At 41.8% G+C, this 16,328-nt stretch overlaps 1 protein-coding gene across 2 annotated transcripts in view; it reads right to left on the bottom strand.

Moving 5' to 3' along the window:
• Positions 1-16,328, bottom strand: part of CYBB (cytochrome b-245 beta chain) — a 42,233-nt gene that overhangs the window by 16,620 nt on the left and 9,285 nt on the right. Inside the window, exons 1-4 of one of the 2 annotated variants that reach the window (XM_010117847.2) lie at positions 5,683-6,025; positions 5,250-5,356; positions 2,403-2,498; positions 873-983 (exon numbers count right to left, since the gene is read on the bottom strand). In XM_010117847.2, the coding sequence (XP_010116149.1) occupies positions 873-983; positions 2,403-2,498; positions 5,250-5,294 (252 nt within the window). In that variant the 5' untranslated portion in view covers positions 5,295-5,356; positions 5,683-6,025. Of the gene's footprint in view, positions 1-872; positions 984-2,402; positions 2,499-5,249; positions 5,399-5,682; positions 6,026-16,328 lie in introns of those variants that run through there. The other variant, XM_086766624.1, reaches the window with a different exon arrangement.

Below are 16,328 nucleotides of genomic sequence, written 5' to 3' on the forward strand. Positions count from 1 at the left end.
GAAAGATTTACAAAAGATTTACAAAAGAAAATAAACTTCTGTGAACTGGTGGTGTTGACCATGTATATGTTAAAGAGGCTAGAAAGAAAGAATGAATCATTATATATTTGGAAAGACAGTTCATGAGCTTGAGGAGACTACTGCTTTTTCACTGCACCATGGTATGCGTTGCCTGCATTATTTCTGCTGTAACAGCCAGAGATCTGGATTTCAGCGGTGTGGTACAGTCAGTGCTATCACAGGAAGCCTCTCCAGCTGTCACCTAGAGTCAGTTGTCCTTTTCAGAGTGGTGTTTCCTGGTGCTGTATATAACATTTGCATTTAGGAGCTAGAAATGGTCAAAAGGCTAGCGGACTATTTCATCCTGAGATGGAAATGCAACTCGAACAAGAAATAATGTAATTTATGAACCAGCTGACCAGAAGTCCCCTTCTGAAAGTCTGTGAAAGACTGCATTTACTTTAAGAATGGAACATGCAAAGACAGAAGACATGGTCTCGTATCTCCTGCTATAAATGGGTATTGTATCCATGACGAACAAAGTAAATGTGTGCAAGCACCACCTATGGCTGCTGCCAGCCAGAGGAAGGACTTTGCATCCAGGGCAGCATCAAGCCCAGGAGGCAAGCAAAAAGGGAAGACACAAAGGAGGCTAATTCAAGGCTAAACCTCTCAACAGGGCTCTAGATGCACCATTGGCATATAAATTTCAGTCTTACTCATAGCAAAACTCCAGGATTATCTATTTCTTAAAAGAGGACATCCCCAAAGTACAGTATGTTTGGGGAACTTGGATAAAGTTGCTTGGTGTATTTGCAAGCTTGCTTGGGTTATTATCTTTCATAAAGTCTGAAATTCTTTCTTCATCTTACCGCACTTGATCCTCTGAGGAAGGAGAGCAAGTTTCGACATACTGGCAGCAGAATCAGCATGCAGTTGAAGTTCAGACAAGCTGCAGGGGCCCTTGCCAGAGCCAGAGCACGCTGTAATTGGAGAGATACCATTATTAAATTAATTACCTACAGCATTATCCAGGACACGGATAGGCACAGATTTCATTTATGCATTATATCACAACTTTTCGTGAGTGTGAGATCTAGAGTTAATTAACAATGTCCACATTTTAAATTAGTCATGCTCTGGCCAAGTCAGAAGTTGTATGCACAGAACATATTCTTCCAGAGGCACACCTTCTATTTCCAGTTTTGAAATGGTCAGGTTGTATGAAAAGCTCCCCGTCATGTCTGACAATCAATGGCCAAGCACAGATGCGAGTCTAAGCCCTTATTGGAGTTTTCTGTCCCAAGTCTATAAAGAAAGTCTCACTGCTTTTGTTTCAGTTGCCTGGGGGGTTATGGTAGACGGAAGAACAGCTTATGAGGGAAGTGGTTTTCTGTTGTTAGTAAGGGCAGTCTAGGGAAATTTGTTGCCTCATCTTTTAGGAGTATGTTCCCTCAACGTAGCTCTTCACAGCCTGAATGTTTTGAGATTTTGACAAAGACTGTTTGAAAGAAGGGAATAATTAACATATTAATCCAAACACACTGAAGGGAAGGAAGAGAGAATGGTTGCTCTCCTTGCGTTGATTGGGATCCTTTCAGGTTTCAAATCACAGTAATTGACTCGGGGGTACACTGAGATCTAGCTATCCAGGCACAAGTCTCTGTGACTTCAAAGGCAACAGCACCATGATTGCAAAGGACAGAATTTGATCCACAGATCTGAATCTGTATGCAGAACGGGATTTCATTCTTTGTTGGATTAAACCATGGCTTTGCAAACCTTTTACAAAGTGCCAAAGTTCTGTAATTTGAAGCTTAGACTGATTTTTTGTGTCTCTGATCAGGTATTTAAAATATGTGAACAAATGAATTTTTTCTGTCAATTGGTCATGACTCACGGTAGCTTTGGTAGCAAGTTTGTGGTAGGACACAAAATGCTGCATTAACCAGTTGGGTTATATTGAACAGCCCAGGGTGCAGGATCACTTCACTACTTGACTACTATTCACACGCTTGATGATTGCTTTTCATAGCTAATAGGTTTGAAACTATTCATGCTATGAAAAGTAATTGCCTGAGGAAATGATCACACAATAGTTCAATGGGAATATTTTATTAGTCTTTTACTTAATAAAGCACTCATGATGCATGTTCACTTTAATTACCAGAACCATAATAGTTACCTGAAAACATTGTTAGAATGGGTTCTCTCTATTTTGCTTACTAGCTTGCTATTGAGAAGCACTAGACATCTGTCTGCATTCAGTTATCTGCACACGACTTTTAACCCCAACATGAACCTGCTGCTCCAGCCGTTTGATCCTGTTTCAATCAAATAAAACTCGGGAAAAAATGCTATGTGCTCAGTCTATGCCAAGATAATACAAGTTTTGTACTTACGCCAAGGAGCACTCTGGTGTAGAAGAATTTTGGTGGGATATCATATGCAAGATAGTACCACCAAAAGAGGAAGACATTTAACCCCAGCCACACAAACTGAAAGATAAATGAACGTGAATCTTTAGTGTGTTATTAGAGATCATGCATCTGAATTTACACAGTTCAGGCAATGGTCAATTAGTTCATTGTGGTCCTCTTTGCACAAAGAGTCATACTCTTGTATGTCATGGCTCTGATATGTGCACATAGGAGTACAGGAGTGGCAATAAACCAAAATACAGCAATGGGTAGCTGAAACTGTTGCATACCTCAAAGGGTTTAGATGTGTAGAAGTGATGCTTAGGGACATGGTTTAGTGGTGAACTTGGCAGTGTTAGGTTTACAGTTGGACTCGATGATCTTGAAGGCCTTTTCCAACCTAAATGATTCTACGATTATATAAGGACCATCATATTACAGGTGTTTAGCTAAGTCTGTGAGTCTAGTTGAACCTCCAAACATCGTTAGGGCTTCTTCCAAATGGTGGTTCCTCAGACATATTAACGTATGTAAGAGGAGAACTTAGGATCTGTGCCAAAGGACAGAAAGATTGAGATTTAAATATGGATGGCCTCAATTACACCTAAGCCTTAATGTCTTCTTGACTAGGAGGCTCTGAAAGTCTGAAATCAGCCAACAGGAAATATTCAACACAGGCACTTTGGCAGTGTTTAGCTGTAGCACGGTATTCTCTCACACTTGCGTCTCCTACTGTGCAAGTTTTGTTAGGGAAAGAGAAGTTGTTAGCCTTTCTCAAAGCTAACTAAGGCAGCTACAAGCCTGTCCTGCCACAGAGATCATGGTGAATCTGGCCAATTGCCCTTCTGGAGCTGGTTGGCTGCTTTCACATCCCATAGTGAAACCAATCTATATCTGTGCACCCTCAGTCTAAGCAGATTTACTAGGTGGTTCATGAAAACAGAGGAGAGAAAAATCTGAGAACTGGGAAAAAACCCAGACTCTTGTTGTAAGGATGCCAGAAACTGTGACATTACAGTCTCTCACCCCTCCTAACCCATCCGTCTTGCTAGTTCTTTGGCCTGGTTGATACTGTAAAAAATCTGGGATTAGTTTAGATCTTGAAAATGTCTTACCCTTGTGGCATAAATACAGGGAAATAAAGGGATTTCCATCAGGGTAAGGCAGTATATGGGAAATCCCCCAAACCTCATTAAAAAACTAAGCTTGTCTCAGGATTAAATGCTTAGGATATGTATTTAAAGCGAGAGTGTGCCACTCCCATGTATGGTAGCCTGACAGCATGCCCAGAAGACCAAGAAGCTTGGCATGATTCTTGATGGTCTCTCACCGTTCTTCCTGGTGTCGATCCATGCGGAACCCATGGAGCGTTTGAAAAACACTGACACCCTCTGGCAACTTGGGCTGAGTTGCAGAGTTAGCAGCCATCCGTGCTCTTTAGCTAGGGCCAGAGAAGGCAGCATTGGCTGGGGTTAAGGCTGCCATGTTTCTGTTTTATTGGGGAAAATAAATAGAAATTGTGGCTGTGCTGTTTCTATCAAGCGCTGGATCACCCTGTACCTAGTCAGTGTGGAGTAAAGCTGTAGAGGACAACGCAGAACACTTTGGTGAGGCTTTCAGTGAACTGTCCTTTTAGCTGATTACTTATCAGAGACTTATTTAGTTTCCTTCCCTATTAGCTGAGATTATGTTAGCTTTGAGACTCTAAAACCAAAATCCTTATTTGAACAAAATAAGGGCCTCTTACTTAATTCTTTCAATATTTTAGTACTGGTGGAAAAAAATATGCCAGAATTCACCTCTTGGCAGTTTCAACTTCCTCAAGTCTCTGAAGGTGACAGCAAACACAGTTACTCCTTTTCAAAGCCCTAAAGTTCCAGGGTTATGTTCCTAAACCAGAGCTAGGCATCTAGAATGTACAGGTAATATGTAAGTATCAACTGTTCATAGCAGCAGAAATACCTTTCTGAAGAAAGATGTTCACATTTCACTCACCACAAATATGGAAGTTCTATCTCTTTTTTTTCATCCTCTCACTACTTACATATACTGACCACATTTACCAACAATCCCTTAACTGGTATTACATTTCAGTGTTGCATATGTTTTTATTTAGTTATCTATATAAAATAGTTTACCTATAGCTCTTGTATCACACTGCGAAATGAAAAAAAAAGAAAACACTGAAATCTGCCTCAGCTTTCTCCGAGGAGAAGCCCTGCCTTACTCTTTAGCCCTTTAAATGTGACTGGGATTTTCAGTACTTTTAAATCTTGCTCAGAATGAATTTAACCTATTTTCACAGCTATTCTATACAAGTTGTCTACAAAATCAGTTCAAATACTAGTTTTCTTAATGAAGGATTCATGAATCTCTGCTCTAAATTCTGGAATCTGACTCTAATACAAATTTTATACCATCAAGACACTGTGCTTTCAGTTACACCCACTTTTGTTTATAAAAGTGCAAGAAAAGCTGCTTGTCGTAATTGCTTTCTCTGTTGAAGCACACATGGTTAAGTGAGATGTAATGATGTTATTTGTTTTCTTTAAGTCACTGCTGCATCCAAAAACCCCAGATACTTAAATATTCTAACAAAGCAAATGAAAGTTACCATACAATCATTTCTTAGTCAACAATGGAGCCTACAGTAATCGAGATACCGGACAGAGCTCCTTAAAAATTATTCTCTGGAAGCATTTCACTGCACTTGCTGCCCTGGCTTCTAAATAACCAGATGCATCCTTCACTGGTACAGTGAGATCTGCTCAGTACAACTTTCTGTAAAACTCTTTACTAGACATAAATCACGATAAAAATTGTACTTACAACGACAAAGATGGACAGTCCTTCATTCTCCACCCAGTTACCCATGACTGCCTGAGACGAGCGTGCACAACGGCCCCGTTCTTTCTGGGACGGCGTCTATGTCTTCTCTGACAAGGAAGTGAGAGCAGAAGCTTGCAGCAACCTGTTTCCTTTCTCATTCATTTAGGAAATAAGTTAACCATTGAATCATGTCCATAGTTCTGTTTCAGACACGTTTCTACCATCTTTACATATACCTTTTCGTAATTCAAATATATATATAAACTGATGAAAGAGACTATTTTTTCCTTATGATACACAGGATAAAATAAATAACATAACTGGTCAGATTTTCTGCTAAAACTATTGCCACTTTGTATAATTTCAATGTTTAAATGTAATGCAGAAGGCACAGAAGAGTTCTCTCTTCCCAGCCTTGTCTTTTTTTAATCACCTCAGGTCTGAGTTGCCATTCTTGCTGATCCTCTTTGATAAATAATCACTAGGATTATTTCTTGTCCCGTAATCCAATGTCCACTAGTGTAATCTAACACTCTTCTTGTCTGGTACACGCAAGCCTTGCCTGGCAGCAAGTCCTCTCTTCTTGGGCCAAAACTGAGGACATGTGTCGCTAGATGGGCTGTTTTTTTGTATTTTGCACTCTCGCAGAGTCCCCAGCCTCAGGAACCATGTCACTATATAAGAAAAAAATTAAAGACAGCATTTTGCTTTTCTGATTGGAGAGAAAAATATGGGAAATTGCCCAAAGTATTTTAGAGCTTACAAGCCAGAGGATATTTATCCCAAGTTTATTTAAAAAAAAATAAAATAAGGGAGTGTAATGATTTCTGAATGTTTTGCCTCTGTAGTATCACAATTCCCAAATGTACAATAAAGAGTGCAAAATGGTAGCTTGGAAGAAGCTTTGGGATTAAGAAGGACCATCCTCTGGCAAGGTCCAGGCCCTGGGGAGGAGGAAGGTGTCCAGACATGCCTCCCTCTGGCTCGTTCTCCCATGTCTTCCACCCAGGAATACAGATCTCCTCCCAAAGTGACCGACACACATTTGTCTCCTTTCCAAAGAGGGGAAGTGTATGTAGGTACCATGTTCTTTAAAGATCTTGTTAGACTTTAGGAAGTAGCAGAAGGGCAGTTTGAGTGGTGGGGTCTCTGCCAGAGCTGTGACACCCTGTTGGACCCTGCAGAATTTCAGGGTTCTGAAAAGCCCAAGCGAGCTGTGTGACTGAAGTTTGCTCTCCAGAGTAAATGCTGATCTGATCTGTGACTGAAAGCAAGATGCTGAACAGCTAATGAGAGCAAGAGGTGGAGAGGTGGGATAAAACCTGTGTGACTCATAGCCATCAGAGAAGAGACTCAGCACAGTCTACCTTAGGCTGGACTCACTTAGAAACAAGCTTTCTTAGGGCCTGATTCTGGCAGTGATGAGACATTTGGTGACGATGTAAAGATGAGGATGAGGGGAGCCAGGGTAAATATCTGTGTTCTGGCTAGCAGCACTCTTCCTACCTCTACTTCCAACATACGACTGCCTTCATTAAATTTCTCTTGGAATATGGCCTCTGTGAGGTGACATAACTGGGACATGATCAAAGATCCATTGCAAAAAAAAGGTTATATATTTCTATATTTTTCTGAAACAAATAGACAAACAAGCTATCTGACTGGTACAGGTGACTTGTGCATTATTATTCCCTCTTGAGACGTACAGAAGTAATGGCTCACACGTAGCCCAGGGACAAAGAGCCGTCCTTCACCTCCTCATGCAGGCAAGACTGGCAGTGCTTTTATCATCTTCCTCCACAGAAGCCTCCCAAGCTTCAGTAACGGAAAACCAAAATGAAGTCTCCAAAACCTGTTAAATGGGCTTTGTAGCAACCTCATTTGACAGGCTCTGTGATGGGCCAGGCTCTCAGGTGGTAATGAGTTGCTTTGATGGCTGTTCCCAGTGGGTGTCAGCAGACATATGTACCGCCCCATATTTCTGTTAATGGAGATAGCCTTTGGGAGCTAGAGTAGTTGGGGAAGGAAAGGAGGGGGGAAGTTCTGATTTGTGGATGTCTATCCTTGCTATGAAGACAAGCCTGTTCTCCCTGCCCATAAATGGCAGTGCTCTCGTGGGCTTTTTCTTCCCCTCGGTTTAGACTGAGTTACTTACAGCTTCTCTGGGGTGAGCAAGTGCAGGCATCCAAGATGCTCTAAGCTTTGGCAGCCCTGCCTTGCTTGGAAGCTCCTCAGGCACCAGAGCCACTGAAACAGGGATTTACTGGCACAGGAGGCTTCTGGCAGGCCACAAACCTGGTAGGGGCTGATCTTAGATCAGCAGTCACAGAGTCTGACATCCTCTTAACAGCCTGAATGCAGGCATGAATCAGAATTTATTTCAGCTGCTCCCAGCCTAGCAGTTATCAAACACACATAGCTGATCTCACTGCCTGAACTCAAAAGAAAGGGTCAAGGTGTTGGACCCTTCCACAGCTGGTGAGTTCTGGTGCTCCCAGACTTTTGTGAGTTTTCCCATTAATTTAAGCTGTGACGGGACAACACACAGCAAACTTTGCCTGGGTGCTGCAGGTGATGGGTGTGAGTAGAGCTGGTATCAAAACCACCCACGCGTCACCCCTGATTTCATTCTGGTGCTTGCACCTTCTGAATGAGTGAAACATCTTTACTATAGTATTACAAAGACTTGCCTGTTTTGTACTTTGGTCTAGTTTGAAAAATACATCCTGTACAAGAAAAGGCAACATTGGCAGCTGTGTATTAATTACGTAGGAGTGTGTGAAACTGGAGTATGAAAAAAATTAAACACTATCTCATTCAGTTTCTAAAATTTCTTTCGAGCTAGCTGATTACGCACAGCATTTTTCACCTTTTTTTTTTTTTGCACTGGAAAGTTCAGTGAACAGTGATCCTTTTGCAGCATGACAGTTTTGCAGAAGTATTCGGGTCTCAGGGTTCTTAATTTCCTTGCAATTTTACCCCTTGCTTAGGAATTAATTTAGTTCCTCTCTTGCTCTGTGCAATAGTGTTCTGTGTATTCCTGCAGAAATTTAATGCCAGACAGTTGCAATAGGTCTGGGTGTTTCAAAGCTGCCTCCTAAAACTGACAATGTAAAATTCTGCAAGTATAAACCCCAAAAGACAGAGTGATAGGAAGAACAGAGTGAAAGAGACCCAGCTCCTGCATTGCTGAGAATTTTGCTGACCTGAGGTTGCTGAGCTCCTTCCCGTGTAGCAGGAGGAAAGCCAAGGAGAGACTTCGATTAGCCTCTTTTATTTTGTAGGCTGAAATCTTTATTTTGAATGCTGTGCTTGTTTACCAACCTCCCCTTGATTCTACACCAAAGAGGAAGAAGCAGACGAAAGACTTGTCAAGCTCCCTTTCCTGAAGGGACTGCCTTCACACGGAGCCTGAAGCTGCCACTGCATGCACTTGCCTTCACTCTTGGGAATGACATACTCTGAAACTTCAGCTCCTTGTTTTGTTTACAAAATAAGTGATTGCATGCTGAGACGAGGACAGAAAAGTGGATAGATGTGAGCCAGGGAAAAACATCAGTGAGACTCCAGTAAGGATGGCAGATCCTTCTATGTCTTTGCTTTACACTGTGACACTCAGTGTAGTTCCCTGCTCCGGTACTTCCTCACGCTGCCTTTTGCAACAATCATGAGAACCCCATGTGCTGTATTCAAAAAATCCATGTATGATCCAGATGCTATTTGCCATATTAGTCTTGGCTTGAAGTCAAACGGCACTGTCACAAAACAGTCCAGAATGGCTGCGCAGCACTTGAAAGTGTTACAGGAAAGAAGAGCCACCACCAGCAATGTACTCTTAAGTACAGATAAAAATTTTGTTACATTAAGCTGGCAGTAGTTTCCAGGTAGAGCTGGAGTAAAGTTAGGATGCTGTAATCTCCCATGCATAAAGGCAGAGGTCAAAATAACCTGGCTTCATGTAGGTCTGAGGGAGAGAGAACCCAGCTGGCAGCCTTTCGGCAGGGTACCAGGCTCTATGATCGCTAGTCTGGCTCTGGGACTGGAACACAGCTGTCATCTTTTTGCTTCTCTTCCCATGGCTTCAGTTCCGCTTTCCTTACACATACCTGTGGCAGCCCAGGGTAACTCTTCTCTGTCTGGAGAGAGGGACTTCACGGGAAGCTGTGGACCAGCAGTCTTCCACTCAAGAAAACACCTTAGAAGATGTGAGAGGGAGTGCAGTTTTCTCCTATGCTCTTCTGCATCGCACAGAAGACATTCAGCCCAGCCCAAACAGACTGGAACTCCATCAGAGGAGATGCAGTGGGGGAAGCTGGTGGCTCAGCAGCCTGGGGCTGCATGGGGAGCTGGGAGCGGTGGTGGTCCAGGCCCAGCGCCTGCAGCTGCAACCGCAGATTGTTCATGGGGTACAGGTACAGCTGAAGGAGATGGAGGAGACGTGCCCGTTCTGTCCCAGACCTTCCCACTCTATGCACCTGCCCTTGGGTCCCCTTTTCTATCACGTCCCTGTTAAAAAATCTCTTTCCTGCTTTTCCCCTCTCTCTTTCAGTGCTGGGCTGTCAAATCCTATTTCTAATTAGCAGCTCACAATCAGAGTCTGGGAAAGGACCTCCAGAGATCAATTAGCCCACCTCCGTGCTGCCAAATAGGATCCACCAGAGCTGTATCACTCCTGACACCCGTTAGCATCACCACTTCTACAACTGGAAATAAGTGAGGTGCCTCACAGCCTGCCGTAGCTGTGCTTCAGGAGCTCATCACTGAGAACGTACTGCGAGAAGATGAGTCCATTTAAAAACGCATGAGAGGAGAGGTCTGCTCAGATGGTGTTAGCCAGGGCCAGGCACTGGGGAGTGAGATCTCTGTGGGCCTGCGTGTGTCGCCTGTTGCACTGGTCCCTGGACTGATTCTGGCTGTGACCCTCCCGTGCTTTTGTTTGGGGAGATACCTTGTTCCACTCCCCAAGGGATCCTGGCATAGCATGCAGGGTGGCAGGCAGCGGTAAAGGATGAGGCAGGTTTTCCTTAGGTGTCTGTGGGGGCACTTTTTCCTTCATTAGGTTAGATGCAGTACTTTTAAAGACACTAGGGAGCCTAGAAAATTTTTCTAAAAGGCCTGTAAAAGCTGAGGAAGAAAACAAGCCCGCTGTCAGTAAATGTAAGTTTACATGTTGTATTAAATGTTAATTTACCATTAGCACTTCCACAGAGAAATATTTCAGGTGATGATAAGACAGAAACAAGAATGAAAGTCACTGGTGTGAAACTTAGGTAAAATTATCAGCACAATGTCAATTGACTGTCTACCATGGCCTACAATCTCCAGACAATGGCTTTTTTTTTTTTTTTCTCTTTTAACTAAAAATGCCACTTTCCCACTGTTTCCCCCAGGATCCCAGCTTTCACTCACGTGGCCCACTCCTGATTTTTGCAGCTACGTACTCCCTGACGGATCTAAAAATCGAGCAGAGCTGGCTCATCACAAGCCTTCTGGCGTTAAAGAGAGGCAAGCTGCATCGTGCTAGGATTTCCCTATTGCCCAACATCTATCGCCTATCTCTCATCTTTGGCTTTGAAAAACAATTTCTGAAAGTGGGTCTGTCCATTTACTGCGTTCGCTCAGCGGCTAGAGTTGGACCCATGACTTGACTGCCTGCGTGTTACGATATTATACAGGGAGGCAGCCTGGGAGCACACACATGCACACAAAAGCCATCACTTCACAGAAGGGTCTGCAGCCTCAGGTCCAAGGTAAATGTGCACCATGCCCCAGTACAGCTTTATCTGTTGGCTGGCAGGGTGTCTTAGTGTCTGCGTTACAGCAGTGGAAGAAATGGCATCAGTGTGACTACACAGCCATGGAAGTATTCCGGCATCCCTGTGCACACCCAGGTGTGGACACCATTGTGCCTACACTCTAACTACACAATGGTCTTACCTAACTTGCTGCAGTTTGCCTTATAAAATAGCAAGGAGTGATGTGATTTTTTTTTTTTTGCTGATTTTTCTCTCTCCCAGTCCTCAGCATGGAGGTGACGGGGTGACCCAGTTCAGTTAGCAGATGCCAGTCCATGACCAGACACCTGACAGAGAAAGCCTCTGGCTCAGTCCTGTTTGTACCGAGAATTTTTAGTTTCCAGCAATATCACTAGGAGAAAGGCTGAGGAATGATGTCATGTTTCATGCACATGCCTAAATAAGATAACATGACACAGTTTGAACTGTGGCACCAAAGCGCAGGCTTCTGCTTAAAGCTTTTGCTTAAAAATTATCCTTCAGCTCAACTACTAAAATGTCCTTCATCCCTGTGCCAAGACTCAGCGGGAAGCCTATATGCTGCTAAATCATACTTAAACTGCCTCTTAATATAGAATCACACTGCTCCAGCCATACAACCACTGGATTTACACGTTTCCCTTCGCTTACTTGTCGTGATAAAGCTTTTGTACTTCTGGATTTGCCCTGATAACTGTGACACTTGTCTGAGAGTAGCTTGCAAAGCCTTACCTGGCTTAAGTTACACTCAAGAGAAGCTCGGAGGCATCCATCCATCTCTTTGGAAAACTTAATGAAGACACAAATGACACATAACCTGGGCTTTGAACTGGGGAGACTTTCTTCCAGGCTGAATTCCCAGTGGAGTAGTAGCTACTGAAGCCTCCTGTTGCGAGACTGTTTACAGCACTTTATAGATACACACGTACCTTCCTCCTGTAATACATTTTTAGCACTTCCAGAGAAACCGCTATCAAAAATGAAATTAAAAGGAGTGGATTAGGTTGGGGAATACAATTTCCACAATATTATTTATTCATTCTCTTTCTAGCTTTTATGACCTTTGAATATAAGATTTGATGGCTTAATGATATTCTGGTACTTCCATTGCTCAGGCTTTCATGGGAATAGCAATAGGCTACTGAGATACCTCAGTTATTTTGCAGTTGGGTTTAGAGATCCTTCTCTCACATAGTTTTCTGCCAAAGCTAAAAGAGCTGTGTCCACCTTGATAAAAATCAGCTTTTGACTGCTAATTACAGTGACCTACGACACTTTCTTTTGTGTTCTGAGACACAACCCCACCTCATTGAGACATCTGCTACCTAACAGGAAGGGTCTGCCAAATCATGCTTCAATCCTTTGCCATATTTTTTTTCATACAAATATGATCTTACACATACTAAAATTGCATTTAGTTTTCTAGTACACTGGAATTTCTTGTGAGTGAGTGATACACTTAAGACCAGAGATAGTTTGTGGTTTTTAATTTTAGATCTCCCATTAGTAAATCTTCCCTTTCCCTTGCCGTATTTTTTTTTCTTTCCTTGCTTGAAGCGACAACTGCTCATTTGCTGTTGTAATCTGGAAAGGAGAGTGATGTATGGTTTATTAAGATAGCAGCTCCAACACATAAGCCCTTGACTGCCATAGGACAAGTGATTTATAGGTGTTCAGTAATGGATTCCTCCTTGAGGCCCTTGGGGCTTTCCATTTCATTTTGTTCCAGTGGTGAATGACGCTGAAGAGTCACGTGTAATTGGCAGTGGAGTCGTTTGATAAGTTAGTGGTACAGCACTCTTTAGCCTTCCCTGAATTTGCCTTAGTAGCAGTCTTTATGGCACAACATCAACATCATTACTGAGGTCCATACTTCACGGCAAGGCAGAAGTAATTTTTCACTTCTTACATTCCTTGCCTGTTCCCACCTGATAACCTGTCTCCCCTGCAATGTTTTCCCTTTCCTCTTCCTCTGAAGCAATTTGGTTCATTTCTGATGTACACAGCCAAATCACCATGAATAAAACTTGTCGTGTGCGATGTTTTAGGTTTCTCCAATCGATTGTATTTTATCTTTCTGTAAAGAACAGATACTCATTTTTCAGGGCCTCACATCTTGTCAGCTGATGAAGAAAACATCATCCAAGCAGGAACCAGCCAGCTACTGCATGGTGTTAAAAACTCTCTAATATATTGCACTAGTCATCATTTTTCTTTATATGCCTAAAGAAGGTGGAATCAGCTAAGCAAACTGCACCTACAGTGTCAGTGGTAATATTTCTGTTCTGACTATTAGCACAGAAGTAACCTATTTGTGCTGAGATGCAGAATTAAAACTAATGCGTATACGGCAACACAATGTATATAATTAAGACTATGCTGGTATTACAACAAACCACAAAGAAAGACAATTTTTTTAAAGAAGTGAGGCTATGTCTAGATCAAGTAGACCTTCTTAGTTTCTGAGGCTGCGTATGCTGCCTGGCAATACCCAGGCTCCTTACTGGGGCTCACACCACGCGCCTTAGAAAGCACCTGTGGATAAATCTAGGTGCACCCTTAATGTAACATCTTTCTGAGTTGCCCCATACATTTCTACAGGTTTGCAATGACATCGTATTTTTTTCATAAAATATTTCGTTTTCTCATGTTTAGCCTTTTTTCTCCTTGTTGCTTAAAAAACAAGAAGGAAAGGGCCAGGCGGTGGAGAAAGCCCACAATAATCCACAAACACAATGAAAAAAAATGTTCAAGAAACACCTAATTACTCTGCGGTTGTAATGCTCCCTTTCTTTCCTTGTAGTTCCAAAGTTGACGCTATTCCTTTTGGAAAGTCTCCTTCCCATTCTTTTTTTTTTTTTTTTTTTTTAATGACACTTGCATGCTTTTGAGTTACTAAGTTTGAGTTACACTATTATTAACATTTGCAATGTGCCAATGAAGAATCATTGCACTCCATGAGTTCTGCCTTTTTCACAGCCGTGCAACCTTGGTTCTGAAGAGCAGCCCTACTGAAAAATGCAGCCGAGCGTTTCACTGTGCCTTGTTTCTTCACTTCTGTTTAAAATAACGACCATGAAGCAGCAGAGAGGAAGGAGGAGGAGGAGCTAGGACATGTATTCTAAAGAACATAACGGGTGTTACGAGAGCCACCAACTGCAAAATTAAAGCAATGGCAAGCATCTCTCTTTTCTGTTAGCTGCGGAGTTTAGTGCACATCTCACTACAACACAGATTTACAAGAACTGCAAATCCATGCACAGAGACAACAAAATGCAACACTAGTACCACATCTGTAAGGTGCTGTGCTACTGTTTTGATATTTAGCTCCCACTCAAGAAGCCAGACATGAATTAATCTTCATCTTGACTATCTCTGGCATTGCTCTCCATTTGAATCCACCCCTGATCATTTTCCTGAAAGTATCTGTGGCTGATTAAAGCTCTGTACTGACAGGGCACATTAATCAGATGAAAAGAATAGCTGATGAAAAAACTTTCAGAAGTTAGTATCTGTAACATTTATTCCCTGTCACTTCGTTTGCTCTGTCAAAGGAGGAACTTAAACAATTATGAATGTGAGGGCACAAAACGTGTTTAAGACGGGCTGTTTCTAGTTCATTAAATCAAGTCTCACCTTCAGGGCCAAAAAGTTACAATGGTTACGTTACTCCAGAAAAATCTCAGTAAGCAAAATCCAACTAATTAGCATCTGTCCCCTGCTTAGAGGTGTTTACTCATTAATGCTAATCTGTGATTAGAAGCCTTTACACACAGCAGCATTCACATCTGAATTTCACACCTGAAAGGCAAAATTTTCATACCTGAATACAGACATTCATCATTTCTTTAAAATTCAATTTCAGTGGCAAGGAGTCTTCCTTATGAGAAATCCAGAAAAGGATAAAACTGTTCTTTTTTTTTCCCAGGATATAAAATTGTCATTTGTTCAAGGGAGAGATTCAGTAAACTTGCACATTGTCATTTTGAAGCACTTACCTTTCATTTTAACTTTAGTTTTGGGGTGAACCCAAGAGACCTAACAGCTTTATTATACTTACTTTTCTTGGTCAGTAAGAAATAACATAATCCTTAACACCTTTCATTTTTCAAGTCTTCCATCTCCAGTGAATCAAACTTACCATCTCTGCCAAATTACTACATACTCATGTTTCTGTGATGATTCCTGAGGGACTAGAGGCAGTTACCTCAACTGCATTTTAAAATACAGGATTATAAATATGCACTATGATGTCGGGCTTGCAAATATCTCAGTTCAAAATTCTGTTTTCTTTGGTACGTAAGCCCTTCATACAGACAGGAAGTAACAGAAAATGGTTTGTTGTTTTAGACTTGATATTATCAGCTGCTATGGGGAAAAATATAGGAACGACTGGTGAATTTAAAAAAAAAAAAAGAAAAAATAAAAATTATATTACAGTTTACCAACCCCAAATATTCACCAATTCTGAGCTAGGCTGCAAATGTCACCAGACTGGCTTGCAAATAATCTCTCTTTTAAAAAGAGGGTTCGTTTGAGTTGTCATGCATTTTTCAGGTCTAAGAAAACCCTGTATTTTATTAGAATGGTTAGAAACTTACTTTAAATAAGTTGTTCTGCAATCAATGGAACAACACAGAAAGTATAATGTCCTGTAGAGTCCATACTGCATCCTTTAAACTGAAGTGACTCCTATTACCCTCCGTGACTTCATGATCTTCTCCTCCTCTTACCCTCTGTATCTCTTCATCCCCACAACTTCTAGTCCTCTTTCATGCTAAGGGCAAGAGGTAGCAGGTATGTGGATCACTGAGTGATACACAGGTTTGTAACACCTAAAGTGTTCCGACTGCTTGGCTTGCTAAGTGATCAGCAAGAAGGTTGAAGTAGATCGCTCACGCTGAAACCCTTCTTATCAGTAGGATCATTTAATCAATTTTCATCTTTTCCTCCCGGCAGCTGACAGACTTCACAAATCTTGTATAAACCTGTTTTATTTCCTCAGATATCTGCCCTCAGAAAGATTTAGTTTTAATGTGTTCAATGAGTTTGCTGTGTATTGGGGAGAACAGGGCTGACAGAGAAACAGTGTGGTTACATCAGTTTTTCTTTAAGGAACCATGCTGGAAACAGATGTTATCAACATTATGCCTCAATCTGAAATTTTTCATTGATGTTTTAATCCACATTTGATTAAAAAAACATATGCTGGATACTCATTTAAAAATCATCTCTTGAGACTAAAAAGAACGTATGTAAGAAAGCATTAATTACTTTCTATGTTTTAGGGTGTGCAGCTCTTACT

The sequence above is a fragment of the Chlamydotis macqueenii genome, chromosome 1 (genome assembly GCF_036417535.1).
Source record: "Chlamydotis macqueenii isolate bChlMac1 chromosome 1, bChlMac1.mat, whole genome shotgun sequence".
Taxonomy (NCBI): Eukaryota; Metazoa; Chordata; class Aves; order Otidiformes; family Otididae; genus Chlamydotis; species Chlamydotis macqueenii.